The 14,991-nt window shown below is 44.1% G+C and overlaps 1 protein-coding gene across 3 annotated transcripts in view; it reads left to right on the top strand.

Annotated features, from left to right (window-relative positions):
• Positions 1-546: 546 nt before the first annotated feature.
• The window catches only part of PPM1G (protein phosphatase, Mg2+/Mn2+ dependent 1G), a 142,892-nt gene continuing 128,447 nt past the window's right edge, over positions 547-14,991 (top strand). Inside the window, exon 1 of one of the 3 annotated variants that reach the window (XM_085613303.1) lies at positions 547-570. Coding sequence is in view for 2 of the 3 variants with exons in the window: in XM_085613302.1 (XP_085469428.1) it covers positions 3,032-3,142 (111 nt within the window). In the remaining variant the exon portion in view is untranslated. Of the gene's footprint in view, positions 571-2,658; positions 3,143-14,991 lie in introns of those variants that run through there. The other 2 variants (XM_085613302.1, XM_085613304.1) reach the window with 2 other exon arrangements.

Here is a 14,991-nt window from a genome sequence, read left to right as displayed (position 1 = left end):
CTGTTTACATCAGTGAGCGCTATCATTCAACAAAATAAACAGGGAAGCGTGCACCCACTGGACACCCCCCTCCTTCTAATCCCGGCTTCTCCAGTTTCATCAGTGTGTGATCCTAGCCCAGCACGCCGTTTCGCAGAATCTGAGTGCCTTTATCAGACTGCTCAGATTTAGAGACCTCCGGCTTGGACCATTTTCACATTTGTAGTAGTATCCGTGAGAAATCAGCTGCCCGGTGTAAAGTTTTTTTCCCAGCAGAGGTTTGGTTTTCGGACTCACACATATGCACTGCTGCAGCAGTGACCTCGGCGCCATGCTGCGTGGCAACCAGTTTCGAGCATATTTTGTTTGCCCAGGCCACCCTGTGGCGGCGGTGCTACCCCTCTGCCCCGGGGCAGGCTTGGAGCCCGGCCCTCCCTGCGCACACACAGCATCATCATGGGGCTGCAGGCAAGCTTGTGTGTGTGTGCCTACTTCCTCTCGGAGAAATGGCTTTTAAACCCCCTTTGTAATGGAGGGCGGGTAGCAGCAGCGAGCCCACTTCTTCATGCCTGCTGATGACTTCCAGCCCTGGTGAGTAACATCCGAGGAGCGGGTGTGGGGCCCTCTCCCCTTTGTTTATGGAGTTCACTTGCAGCGCGGCTGCATGTTTACATATGCGTTTGCCTCCACACTGGTCTTGCACGTGGCAAGGGTAGACTGGCGGTGGGGGGTGATATTACAAGTTTACATGCTGTGGCATTTTTGTAAACTTTGCGTGTGTATTCTGAGAGCTGCAATGTTATCACACTGTATCTTTTGCTGTGTTTTAATTTTTTCTAGTCGCATGGGGATTTTTATTTGTTTTGGTGACTTTTTCCTTTACCCCAGATCCCCGCTTATTCCTCATGTTGGATCGTAATATCTGTCCTGTTCTTCCCCTTTGCATTATGGTACTTGCAGTTTTGCTTCTTTGTAAGTGCAAGGCAACCAGTCTTAGAACGCACTCACAAGGAGCTAAACAAGCTAATAAGCCCTGACATGGGGCAACGTGAGATCTCTGCTCACCTGTGTGAATGCATTGTGTTATCCTTGTCTGGTAAGGACTTTATCTCCCTGTCTCTCAGTTCCCTTGGAGAACAAAACGAGAGGAGTCAGAAACACCCTGAGGTCTTTGCTTGCCAAAAATGAGCTTATTAATACTTACCCCCATTTGGGCTAGGCGCATTCATTCTTGGAACTATTGGCATTTTCCACTCGATCAGTGCCGTCTCTACTTGGCTTCAAAAACTGAGGAGTGAAGGGAACGGCCTGTTTACATGGAAGAGACACGACTGCTGCCCTGTCTGTTCTTGGTGTATCCTGACCAAAAGGGACTGTACTCTCCTTCTGGAGAACGCCCCCCCCGCCAATTAAAAATGTAATTAGTCTCGCCTTTGATTAAGTTAAAGCCATTTGCTTTGCTAATGGTATTGTATTCTAGCTTTGCATTATTTTGTGTATATTTGTTATATGTGCATATATTTGCTCTCCCCTCGCCCCGTTCCTCTGCCTCATGCTATTGTAATCCTCACTATACGAAATAAACACACATACTATTCTTCAATTCATTCACCTCCCAAATCTAAAACACTGCTGTTTTCCTACTAACGCTATGCTTTAAACTACTACACAGCTAACAACATAATTCTAACTACATACAACTACAACATATCACAAATGTACACTAATTCAAAACTACAATACAATACCATTAACAATGCCAATGGCTTTAACTTAATCAAAGGCGAGACCTGTTGCATTTTCAATGCTTGTTTTTCCAGCATTCATAGGTGGAGTTGTAAACCTGAGATTTTATGTGTCTCAGTACCCGAGTTGTGTTGTTGCTTAAATTTATCAACAGGACCAAGTCCTATGGCAGTACCTGTATACTTGGCGGTCTGCATTGTCAGTAGTGGTACTCATTATTCACATTTGGGTTTCAAAAGTAAAAAACATTTCATTCCATTTGGATACCAGAGTTGATCACTTTCTAAACTTGTCTCGCAAAGGTTGCGATAGTGGGCAGTCCAGGCTTACTCTAGGATGCGGTAAAGGGAAAACTATCTAGGGCTAAATTATACCTTTTCAAACTGCCAAATTTAGAATGAGATGAAATCAACGCCGCATAAATACGCTAACCGATTCACAATCCCCTTGCGCCACAACTGCTTGTGATTTCTTCACCCGCGCAGTGCAAACTTCTTGTGATTTCTTCACCCGCGCAGCGTCCAGAGAAGTGATAACAGCCGTTTATTACATTGCTAAAAGTAATTGTTTATAGTATCAGCGCACGTGTTACTATAACCTATGCAACGTGAAGATTTTCATCTCGCGCCGCTTGTAGTCGGTCTGGACGCAGACAGCACACGTTACATATAGAATATACTGTTCTTGGAAATAATTGTGGTTTAAGATGAAATCTCAAGGGTGGGCATCTGCGCATCGAGCACTACCCCTCCGGCAGACGTGCCTTCAAAATGGCGCATCTCTATGGTTTTCCCCGAAGCCGCTATAGGTTTAACGAGGACTTGTTCCCGTATCAATATGGCCGTCATAGATTTGTTCCTGGTACTAGATTTGTGTTAGTCTCTCTTCGCTGTCACTCGATGCCTCTGCTTTGGCTGCAGACAGTACAGAGTCCGTTTTCTATGTCTGCCCGAGGAGCACAGACGGTCACGCACCAACACTAGGTGACAGCGCAGCGTGAAGTGGCTGCGTACGTTTCTAGGGAGATACGTCACCACGCCAGCGAGCGTGGGTCGACGGCGCTGCCGATAGGTAGGAGGAGTGGTGCTGGGAGCCGCGGACCCTCCCCTCCTCTCTAGGCGGTATTCGCGGCAACCGGCGGCCTGCATCGCTCAACTCCATCCTTGCGCCCGCACCCCTCGGACCGTGAGCCGGTGCCGACACAGGAGGCACCCCGGAGCTACCGTGCGCTCCCCTGGGTGCCCTCTCCGTTGGGTTCCGTGTCAGGCACGTGCGAGTCCCAGACGAGCCCCAGTGACCTGCAACCATGGGTGCCTACCTGTCACAGCCCAATACCGTGAAGACTTCAAGTGATGGCGGCAACCCCGGTCTGCAATACGGCTTCTCAGCCATGCAGGGCTGGAGGGTCTCTATGGAGGTAATGGGAGGCGATGCACCATCTCTCGTGGGTTATGGAGGCTTGACACCCTCCTTAAAGGGTCTTCTTGGAGCTGTGTGTGGGCTGAAGCTTATCGGTTCCCGAGGCGGTCTTAGTAGGGGGATGGAGGACTCTGAAGCAGAGAAAAGGGGTTCTTTAGAGGAACAGGGACACTGGAGGGTCTCGATGCAAGTGTCGGAAGCCTTGGTGGCTGTCTAAATGCTGGTGAATGATTCACAAAGAAGATCGGGGGGGGGGGGCGTGTGGAGTTCATTCTTGGAGGTGATGGTGGTGGAGGGTCTTCGTCGTGGTTAAGGGAGAGGGGTGTTGTCTCTCGTTGAAGGCATGGAGAGCGGGAAACTCCCTTTATAGTGTAAGCTGAAGGATCTCAGTGGAAGGATAGAGCGTCACAGTATCTGAAAAGGGGCACCGTGATGGTGCGTCTCGGTGCAGGTGTGAGGAAGCCACGAAGTGTATCTGGATGTTGATGAGTGGGTCTCAAAGAGTAGCCTGAGAGGGTTACGAGGAAACTTAATTTAGGTGAAATTGGAGGGTCCCTGTTGAAGTAAGGGTGGTTTCTTATCTGTTCCTCCCAATGCAGCATTAACCGGATGGCACAGATGGCTCGAAGTTCTCCTTAAACAGTATCTTGGTCGATTTCAATGGAATTCCATGGGGATCAAAGGTTGTCTTTTGGAGAGATGGGGTCTCCATGGATATGCGAAGAACCAAGGTTTTTGGTTGAGAGGCCAGACGATCTCGCAATGAAGGTGTGTGGAAGTGATGAAAGCAGCTCTTAGAAGGCAATGGGATATTCGTGAGTTCCATCGATAGATAGTTTCTTGATGATGGTGAGCGGGTCGATTTGAAGGTCTTTTTAGGCCCTATCTTGGGAAAAGGAATGATTGTTGGAGGCTGTCAGCGCTCTGAAGGTTGGTTTGTGGGATTTCCACAGTGATATGATGCTTTATACCTCTGAGATGGTCGGGGAGCGAAGTTGGCTCACTGAAGGTCTTTTAGGCTGTAAGTAGACCATCTGCTGTCTTGGATTATTTGTCCTGTTCATGATTGACGTAATTAGCCCTTTTTTGACACTTTCATGTTTTTGGATTTTGACAGGGTTAATTATGCTGGTTATATTAAAATGTCACTTGAACTTTCAGTATTGGCAAATTGCAAGTCTCCCACAATCTCGAAGGTGAAATATGCAACTATAATAAAATTTAATGACATCATAACTTACTTGACAGAGTAGTCTGGAATTAATAGATGGGTCGTTATGCTTATGGCATTTGAATATGCAGAAAATGCACTGCTTATCCTGTTGGACCAGAACATTGCTGTCATACCTTTTTTGTGTTCTTACTAGTTGTTTCTTTTGTTTATTTTCTTTGGCTGATTGTGTTGATCCCTGTGTTGTAATCTAAAAGCTGTGGATTCCCACAGTGGTCTCCACAATGTATGGTTCATCTATACATCACACGAATATCTTCATTTAGTTGTACAGTTATGACCCTGTAGAATATATTTTTTGCTAACGACCACAGACTTTACATTTCTCTCCATCTCTAGACTGAACTAATTTGGTTCCTGCACCAGTTCACTCAATACTCTTAATATTACCTACTAAGCTAGTAAAGAAGGAATGTTAAATAGCTCCATAATGTTGACCATCAACACTTGAGGCAAACACCACACACCAAACACCACACAGGAAACAATATACATATTATTTCCAGGTAGCCTTTGACCTTGACAAGTGCTTTATTTTCATTGTGTGTATTCTTGAACTACCTTGTCTGTTCACCAGTATTCATTCTCTCTCGCTTCATACTCCTTGTCCATATCACACATAGTTGTTCGGTGTAACACTTTACCGTCCTGAACTACTGTCCACTAATTTCTTACTTCTGTAGCCTTTGCCATGAATTAGATGCTATTAAATTCTTCAGAATTTTATTACATCGACTTACTCCATGTACCACATGGAAATCCTTGTCTCCTCACGTCTTGCATTCTCCACCACATAGCCTGTCTTCTCCTACTACCAAAGCAACGTGGCTAAGACGTTGTATTATCTTTCAGCCTATACAATTGTATGTAACTTACATTTCTTTTTTAATGGAATTAGAAATTTTAGGCTCTACCTTAAATACCATCCACCTCATCCTGACCTCCCTAACCAGCTATCACACTTTGATCACTAGATTTCACGTCATGCTGTCTTATTTACTTCTTGAACCTTAGCCTTGTTTCTTCCTATTCCGCTTATGAATTTTACAATTGTAGACTATTGCACCCACCCTGATGTTACTTGAGAGAAGGGAGTGCTACCCCTCCTCACACCAAAGGGACTTAATCCTGTGGTGTTGGTCCCTGTTCCGTACAAGTCTTTTTTTTTTTTTTCTTCTTATCTGTTCCTCCCAGTTCATCAGGGCTTTTATTGACAGTTGCTTCATATTTTAATAACACGACTGACCCATTCTACTAAACAATTGCCACTCGGATGTTAAAATGGATTCCTCTTCTACTCAGTTATCGTGTTTTGCAGGTAACCCTTCGTTGTATCGGACTTGAATTGCACTCTATTATTACTGATTAGCACAGCATGCATTCATGACAAAATATGAATTTCTACATCTTAAAGCTGTCCTTCAACTTAGTTGCTTTCGGTACAATTGAGTGAGAAGTAAACAGGTTGCAATGCTAGTTTACTGTTCCAGATGTAGTTACAGTGAACACACAATTTTACATATACTGGTTTACAAGAAGAGAAACATTTTAAAGCGCAGTCTCAAACTTTCATGAGTCAAACTCCAGGTGCCCTATATTGGCATCCATCCACTGTTACAAGGTGTAATATCTCTACAATTTTCATGAATCGTATTTCTTAATAACAGCCAGCGTTTGTTTGCGGTAATATAATTCTGCCTCCTCTGGGCTGTATAGTTGATAAACAGTGTGCTTTATGCAATAGAGTCCCATCCATGAAAACACCTATATAGAAATAAAGTAAAACTATTTTGGCCTGTTAGGTTACATTCTAGTGGATTTGAGTGTAGAAATTTTTTTTTCCTTATCAAAACCTATGTGCTGCAAGTTACTGTTGGAACTGTCGGTATCCATCGTATGTTATTTTTATCACTGGCTACTTTGAAAAAAAAATCTATTGGCACTACTAATACTCCCTTCATCTTGAATGTATCTATTGCTGCCTTTTCCAAGGGGATTCAGGGTGATGAAATGGGACTTTAAGGTGGTCCACATGTCTTCTGTGACTTATCAGCCTGCCATGTGAGATGAATCCCTTTACGTACATTTCTACGTGTATAGCCTGTGACTGTTTGCCGTGTTAATGACAAACCATCTTGTCCTACAGGTAGGTGAGAAATGTGGCCAGTGTGCTCAAAATCTATCCCCTAATTACATGTTAAGGAATCATTTGGTTGGCATTAAAATTTTGCATCCCTCTCATAGGCTGCATCTTACCACCGATGAAACTCCGCTCAATACACTTAATTATCACCGTAGCAACATACTCTTGGTCGTGGCTCAAACTGAAGTTTCAGAGTTTTTCCGCCTCAAAGCAGGACATCTGTTTTCTTACAGAAGCCTGTGTTTATCCTCATTTTTGTCTGATTCGTTCTCCAATGGCTATTCAGTTAGATTACGACGCTTGCCATTTTCTTTTTTGTGCTGATTTGTACAGAGAAAGCATGTTTTTTTTTCTGTTGGCATTTATTTGAAATATGGAAAACTTTATTATAATTATTTTTTGGGGAGTGGTTGTCAACACCGTTGATTATGACTCCAATGCCAAAACATGTGCAAATTGACACACATGGTATTTATTTGTAACATTTTTTTTTTTTTTTGATTTAAAGGGTGGGCAGGTCTCCCCCAAAAAATTAAACTATGGCAGATGTGCATATTTGTTCAGTAATGCTCAAGTGTTTATGAGTACATTTAAGTTGAAAGTATGGCAACTTACTGAGGTAAAAACCATGCGGGAGTCATTGAAGTATGATTTTACATTTATCGTTAAATAGGAGATATAATAGTTAGAATATAAATTTTTCACAGAAGACAAAATAATAAATATAGAAAAATGTGCAAAATATAAATGTGGACAGATGCAGACGGTAACCTCAACAACCAGAATACCGCAAAACTGGTAGCTGTAATGAAAAAGGGGAAAAAAGGTTGAAGCGTCTACCTTTTAGATCCCATTTCCAACTACAGTCATCGACATTATAAATAACATGCCCAGGCTTGGAATATCTAAGATTAAGTCTGCCCCCCTTATCCTACTGTAGTGATTCTTGGATACTTTAATGTCTATTCGAATATGGCATAAGACAAACTGATAAAGCTTCCAATACAGGGCCTTCCTGCCTTGACTCCACATTTACGGCCACAGCCCCACACATGGGAAAGGTCGCATACTTGACACTTCTTTCACTGTTAAAGTTGAAATTGCTTTTAAATCGATTTGCTCAAAAACAGAAGAGCGTGCTTCTTTATTAAACATATGAATAGAGCACAAGTGAAGAAATCGAATAGGTTCTTAATAAGGCCCTCACTCGCCAACCTGGTTGGTGGCATGCTTAATCATCTGGCCCCACCAGGAAAGGCCGAATGCCACCCTAGTGTGCTTCGACGCCAGAATTACTGCGGAGCTGGTTTTTTTTGTGTTAAGTGAAGGTGAGTTAAAAATGTCTAGATTGTGTCAGAAAAACAAATTTTATTAATAGCCAATCAGACATGGATAAAAACAAAGTGTGGGATCTAGTAGCTAGATAAATTGTCCAGCCCTATCCACTAGTGTTTAGTCAACATGTTTCTGCCTATGTATAATCATTAAAGAGGCATTCTTCAGGACTGGAAAAAGGTGAACCATGGCGGTGTGGGCGCTAAGGCCCACCCTAACCATAAATTATTAATGTGAAAAATTATTAAAACAAAAATCGTTTTAATCGGCCTAGTAACGAGAGGAGCCACATTCACTAGGCTCTCGTGTTTGAGAGAAACAGAGTTTATTATGGAGTGTAACCATTAATTACACCATGGGTCTCGGGAGGGGGGTGGTAGCGCAGTGGCACACCGGCTTCGCTGCTAGGCACCCGCTCGGTACCTGCGCAATCCCTCATGTAGCCGGACCCCGTTGGGGGTCGATTTGACCATTGTATTAAGTCTGGTCAATTATTAATGTTTTTTTTTTTTTTTTTCCTTTTCCTTCAGTCATTCAAAGTTCTGTACTTAACTTTTCACCGTTTTTTAGGAGAAGAAAACCAGAGGATCCCAGAAAATTGTATAAAACTGTTCATCGATAAACCATGAAACTGTGATTAACATGAGCAGTTTTTCATGTAGTTCTCCTTTCCTTTACCTATTTTATACACAATTTGATTGCCACTCGAATAAAATAATGGAAGCATACTAATAAGCTAGTATATTGGATGAAATTAAGAAGCGGACTAAGCAGCCAGTCTTTCTATTGCACCTTTTAATTTGGTTAACTCTGCAGACTGCAGTACAACATTCCGAAAATTCAAATTCAGGCGTTCCACTGCAAAACGTGTGTAGCCTACCTAACACCTATTTTTCAGATAAATTGTATTGTTGCGACTGCTAAACAACTGTCACATACTTCACTGGACCCTTTGGTGCACTTTCCTGGAAACTGTTTCAACAAGGTCTGTGGAGTTTGCACCAAGATGGTAGCAGCTGCTTGATCCGAGGCTCTGCATAAGCCACCAGCCTGAGCATGCCCCCTTCCCAGGGAAAAACAAAGTGTTAATAAGCATACTGACGGTCTTGCTAGTGTGGCTGGTTAAACCCCAACCTTATTGGTAGACTTAGCGCCAGTAACACAGGAACCACCACCGACTTGAACCACTGCAGCAGCCCTCTCTGTACCTCAGGCCCTAACTGGGAAACATAGCAGTTGTAGGGTCTGTTCTTCACAAAGAAACTGAAGCAGCCACTGCGGGACCCCATTGAAAGCTACGGCGGGCAGTAAAGGGGTAAGCCAAGTTTGTGTTGTGCTACTTTCTGGCAAGCGGCTACCTGTGACTGGGAGGTAGCCCCATTTTCCTGGCCCTGCATCCCTTCTAGGGCTATTGTTAGCCCTGACAGGCCACTTCCTGGGCCTGGGAAAAGTAGCAAGGGAGAGCTGACACCTTTCCTCCCACCTCTGAACTGTGAACCTGTGTAGGGTTTTAGAAGGAAAGGGTGCTGAGAAGCCCCATTGATGATGCCCTTCCCTGGTGATGGCTCCACTGAGGGAATCCCTGTGGACCAAAAACATTTCAGTGTGAGGTGAACTACCGGGCCATCCTTCCCTGGAGCCAGAAGCATGGAGGTATGTCATCATGAAGCAAGACAACTTAAGTTCCGTGGAGGACTGTGCAGCCTGGCACCAGGAGTTGGTCCAGGAGTAGTAACTGTCCATAGAACCATGCCCTGCTGCGATGGGCTGATTAAAAAAATAAACGGGCATTTGCAATGTAATGGGTCTTACATTTGGAAGAGTTTGAGCTGTTTGCATTCTAAATGACCATGCATTTTATTCATGTGTTTTGAAAACCTGCAAGTGGTGTGTAAACACACACTTTGTACTTATAACCATTGTTAACGAGAAGCAAGGTTGGCAGTAACTGCACCTCTTTTACTGCCAGCCTTGCTTCTCGTAAGCAAGGGCTAGAAGTGCAAAGTGCGTGTTTACGCACCACTTGCAGGTTTTCAAAACACATGAATGAAAGGCTTTGTCATTTACAGGGCCAACAGCTCAAACTCTCGCAAATGCAAGACATATTGCATTGCAAAGGCTTGTTATTCTTGTTAACATTGTCTGAGCATTGGTTGCACCTCGTTATAATGCCCACATATAGTAATAAGCAACAGAAAGGTGACGAGTGAACCTTTTCAAAGTGCCTGCCACTGAGCAGCAACATGTGTTGCAGAGTTTTTAGTAAGTTTTGAAATGTTTGAGCTACAAGCAGTTTTCTTGGTCTGCAGATTATGTAGCAGATGATAGAGTATATGGCACAACGTGTGTTAAATCCATTATGCAAAAAATGCAGCGGTCGCACAATCCCAGTGGCCCTATTATATTATGAACCGTGGAGTTTTCATAGTGTCACACTTATTGCCCAGCGCAGTCTTTTTTTTTTGCCATAAGGTTTGGTGTAGGCACTGTATTCCCTTCAAATGTTCGCACTAGGTTGGTTCGAGTGTTAACCTTTTCAGTGGTAGATGGGAAGGCCATCAGGAGGCTATGAGTGACTGTAGAAGCACCTATCTGTGTGGTGGCATAATAAGGGGTAAAGTGCATGTGAGTTGGGACAGCTGGGGATTTGGGAGGGAAGATGAGCTTGGAAGATTGGACGGACTGGTTAGTATGGGAGGATGAGGTCGAGGGGCTGTCAAGTAGCTGAGATATGTCACTTGACTTGTGTCTCGGATGGGGCAAGAGTGCCTGGAAGAACAGCAGTGACCTGGGTGTCGGTACGTAGTAGAAGTGAATGGATAAGGTGTGGGTTGACAGGATATATAGAAAGGTCATGAGTGACTGGGGTGTGGGTCTCAGTGAAGCGCTCTCTCCCCTCAAGCCCTGGACTTGCTGGTGGGAGGAAGGGGAACACAGTATTATGAAACCCATCTATCTGGTTCCAGTTCGCTGTGCCTGTCCCTTTAAGAGATTTTTCGGACAGGCTCCTTAAAGCCCTCACAACCAGCAGGCATGGGCTTGGCTTTGTGTAGAGTGCGCTTTCTCTGAAGGTTGCAGGCATCGGAGCTGCTGATTGGCAAAAAAATAGAGAGAACAAAAGTTCTGTGGGGTATGAGAAACCCGCCTTAGAGCAGAAAAAAGACAGAAAAAAGAACAGAGCTACTGCGTGTATTACGGAGAGGCAAACAAAGAACAGAAGTGCCATGGAGAAGAGGAGATAAAACAAGGGCCTCAGTCGCACAGCAGTTGGTTTTCCTACCATTACAAGGGCAATGCGGAGCAGGTGAAAATAAATATAATTGAATTAACTGCCCAGTCCGCACTGGGCAATTAGTATGTATAAAAAATACCCGATATCCATGCAAAACTCTTCCATGTGTAAACTTTTAATCACCTTCTGACCCGCGCCTCTGGGAGGTTCACAGATCCTTCCTCGTCCTCCTTTCCCTTGTTCATGGCCGAGTTGGAAGCCTGAAAGTGGCGCACTAGCTGCATTTGAAGTTGAGGTAGCGATGTGTGTGCTGCAGGGGCAGATTAACAGAGGGTGAGTGCTGCCGCAATATGGAAAGGAAAAAACCCGCGGACACCACAGGCAAAGATAGGGGAGGGAGGGGAGAACAATGGTATCCGTAGATTTCTTTAATTGACGCAGTGCCCTCTTCGCGCAGTGTCCGTGCAGGGAGGGAGTGGGGCAACGGAAAATATTTAAGTTGTAGCGCGCCGCCCATTATGCAGGCGCCCTGCTGAGTTACTGTTTTTGCCTAAAGTAAACTGTAAAAATAAAAAGTTGTACAGTGAGCAGCAAATAAAACGAGCAGAGCTGCAGTCGGACCGAGCTTCATGATTCTGTGCAAATGTTTTGATCTCCCCGTGCCTATTAAATAATGAATGCATCCTCTTTAACTGGTGCTTCCGGGTCTGGTTCACGCTATATAACAATACAAAAACAAGAGAAAGCACGGCACGTTGTGTGTAACCTGACCCATGTGGAATGCAGCTGCCACCCTGCGCACTGCTGCTCACTCCCGGGAGCAAACCGCTGTTGGATTGAACATTAAAGAGGTGGGGCATGCGCCTGTCTTTAGCCATTTGCGTGCATTCATTATTGAAAGACACACGCAAAAGCCAATCCTATGTGTGGGAGGAGTCAGACCCACACGGAGTAAGCACAAGAAGCCTCACAGAGCAGCGCATGTGCGCTGGCTCCGGCTTGCCCTAAAAACATTGGGGGCTAGATCTGGCAGAAGACCCCAGCAGTTACCAAACGAGCAAACTCCGAAAACCTTAAGAGGGTTATCCAGTGATTAAAATGTTGATATTACGTAGCTCTACCTGTTTCAGACAGTACCGTTACACTTAAACAGGGAGCTCCTAGAAGAGCTATAACTTTGTTGCACCAAGATCATTTGACAAAACAAAAAGGAGAGCATCCGTTGCTGCCAGTGCACCACTGCACTTCTACAAGGGGGCCTGCGGATGCCTAACCTTCTCAGTCATTATCACGCAACACTTCTCCAGTACTCTGTAGACTCTGGTGTGGCGGGGTCTTTTCCCAGATAGGACTACTGACAGTACTAGAAGCAATTGAGGACATGACAAGCTTGCAGAGTGCCCTGAGGCCCTTTTGCTTGGAATGCAGTCTGAGGAAATAGAACTCTTCTACAGTAGAAAAAAATCTATTTCTTGCAGGCAAACACGCCATCTTATTATATTGGGAAAGTGCAATAATACCAACGGAGTGTATGTGGATGGAAAGGCTGTGGTGGATCTTGGAATGAAAAAATTGTTCAAGACCGTTCAGGGCAAGGGAAGGAGTCTCGGAAACAATGGGGACATTTAATTAACTATTTGGCTAAAGGTTTCTAGAAACTCAATGCCACGAGAGTGAAAACGCTTCATATACGGGGGTCCAAGCCTAAAGACTAAGGCCACCACAGACAAATACTTTAAAGAAAGGAGCTTCTGCAACTGCTTGATATTATAACATAATGTGGAGTTACCAGTGTCTGGGGTGTGGGAGTCATTAGAGATTGGAGTCTGAGGGGTGGTTAAGACCGTTAATGTCCGTTGCACTCATGTTCATTAAAAATCAAGAGCATATTTAAACTAAATTATTTCAGTTACAACTAATAACACTAGGTTTTATTCACACTATTCTAAGTCGCGTATAGCCTCTCTTGAAGAATCTGAATCTGCTTGGATTTTTATTCATTCTCTTAGGCTCTGTTAATTAGTCATCATTTTCTTAATCTTTCTAATATCTATGAAGGTGTTCCTTGAGCGCAGTTGAAGGTGCAATGACCCCGTCAAAAACATGTATTAATTAACGTGCCAGTCACCTATTGCCAAATAAACACCCTAATAGTTTTTGTTGAATTTCTAGAAAAAGCGGAGAATTTTCCGTTGTAATACGTTCTCCAATATAGTCTGGGTTCAGCGCAGCACGTGGAAAGGTATTGCTTTCCTGCTGATCAGGTTGAACTTCTCTGCAACATTTGAAGCAGTGGACAACCAGGTTATCCTTTAGTTTAGCCACTGTTTTGAATGCTGCACCAGGACTATCAAGTGAAGTCTGCATGCCAAGCTGCTCCCCTTGCTATTGGTACAGTGCTAAAGCACGATGTACCACAAGGATCTTCCTTCTCCCAGCATTGTTCAACATTAATTGAATACCTTTATTCAGCCTAGTTTGAGATTGCAAAGTCCATCTTAAGTCGCAAATTGGCAGTTATTTTTTTTTCATGCAGAAACATTCTTTAAACTGCAAATCCCACCCTCCTGGTACTGTCCACAAAATGAATTCCTGGAACATCCATCTGTGATCTATGATTTGAAGCTCGGATTAGACCAGTTTCCTCTAAATATAATTTAGTATCACGCTGGCTGCTCACTTTCTTCAGTGGCACCCATGCTTTGGAATATATTCTCTTTGGAAAGTAAAGTCAACCATTCTCCTGGCCTTTATGAAAGAATTCTGAGTCATCTGTTAAGGCTAGTAAGTATTTAGACTAGTCAAATGAGCTACCTGAGTGAAGAGTGCTATATAAATTCAGTGAGTCAAACGAGGAACCTAATCATGAATGAATTCTTGTTTCCTGTGAAAACCACTTTCTCCAGCTCACCTTCAACACCCCCCCCTCACCCGCCGGTCAGGAATTTTCTGTAAATTCTTTGTCCTTCAGGAATGGTTGTGGTGGTGTGAGAGCCATGTTGTGTATGTATATACTTGTTTTTACTAGACAAGCACAATTAATAGTGACTTTGTTCTCTGTCCAATCTTGACCCCACTACAGACTAGTTCTGAGTCCCTTCTTCTCCTCATGTCCTACGTATCGTTAACAAGATTACAAATACTACTTATCTCTGCAGTGCTCATCGCAGTAACATTTTGAATTGTGCAGCTCACCTTTCTTTGGGACGGCAGGAGGTGGGCGGGCCCACCTATAACTACTTGTTGTCAGGTAACATCTGTGGGGGTCAGTCTAGAGTGCATGAGTGAGCTCATCCCATGCTGCTGATATGGGGCGTATACGTAGATACCGAACTTCTCCTGTCGTAGCGTTGCAGATTATGCCTCTGCCCACTTGATTCTTGATGCTTGCTAGTGCAATACCCCACCATACACCTCATCACAATTACACATCTAGCAAGTTACAGTGCTAAATGGATGTAGTGGATGGTGGCTCCCCCCCTCTTGTTGCCGTCTATAAAGGCCCAGGATGCGGCTGGCCATGCTTTTTAGGTCTTGTCGGCCCGTTACCCATAAGAGTGTTGTACAAACGGCCTTCCAGAATCGTTTGGAAAGTGGACCGTCCCAGAACATATGAGAGGTTTGTTGTTGTGCAGCTCTCCACAACAACTTGTTAGTATGTTTGATTAGGAGTTTGCACGGTCTGTATCCTGTGGAATGTCAACTTTGTGCTCAGCAGTTGGCTGCTTGGGGAAATATGGCAGTCTATTTCGACTCCTATGCAATTGTCTCTTAGGCCATGGCGTATTGGCCGGGCACTCGTGGATGGAGGCTATTAAGGAATTGTCTATTTTAAACTGCACAATGAGTGTCTCGTTGTGAATATTTCCCTTTGTCTACCCCCTGGCAGCCCAAAAAAATTATAAA

The sequence above is a fragment of the Triturus cristatus genome, chromosome 6, assembly GCF_964204655.1.
Source record: "Triturus cristatus chromosome 6, aTriCri1.1, whole genome shotgun sequence".
Classification (NCBI taxonomy): Eukaryota; Metazoa; Chordata; class Amphibia; order Caudata; family Salamandridae; genus Triturus; species Triturus cristatus.
Note: the sequence above shows the minus strand (reverse complement) of the source record. Positions and strands in the feature narration are given on the sequence as shown.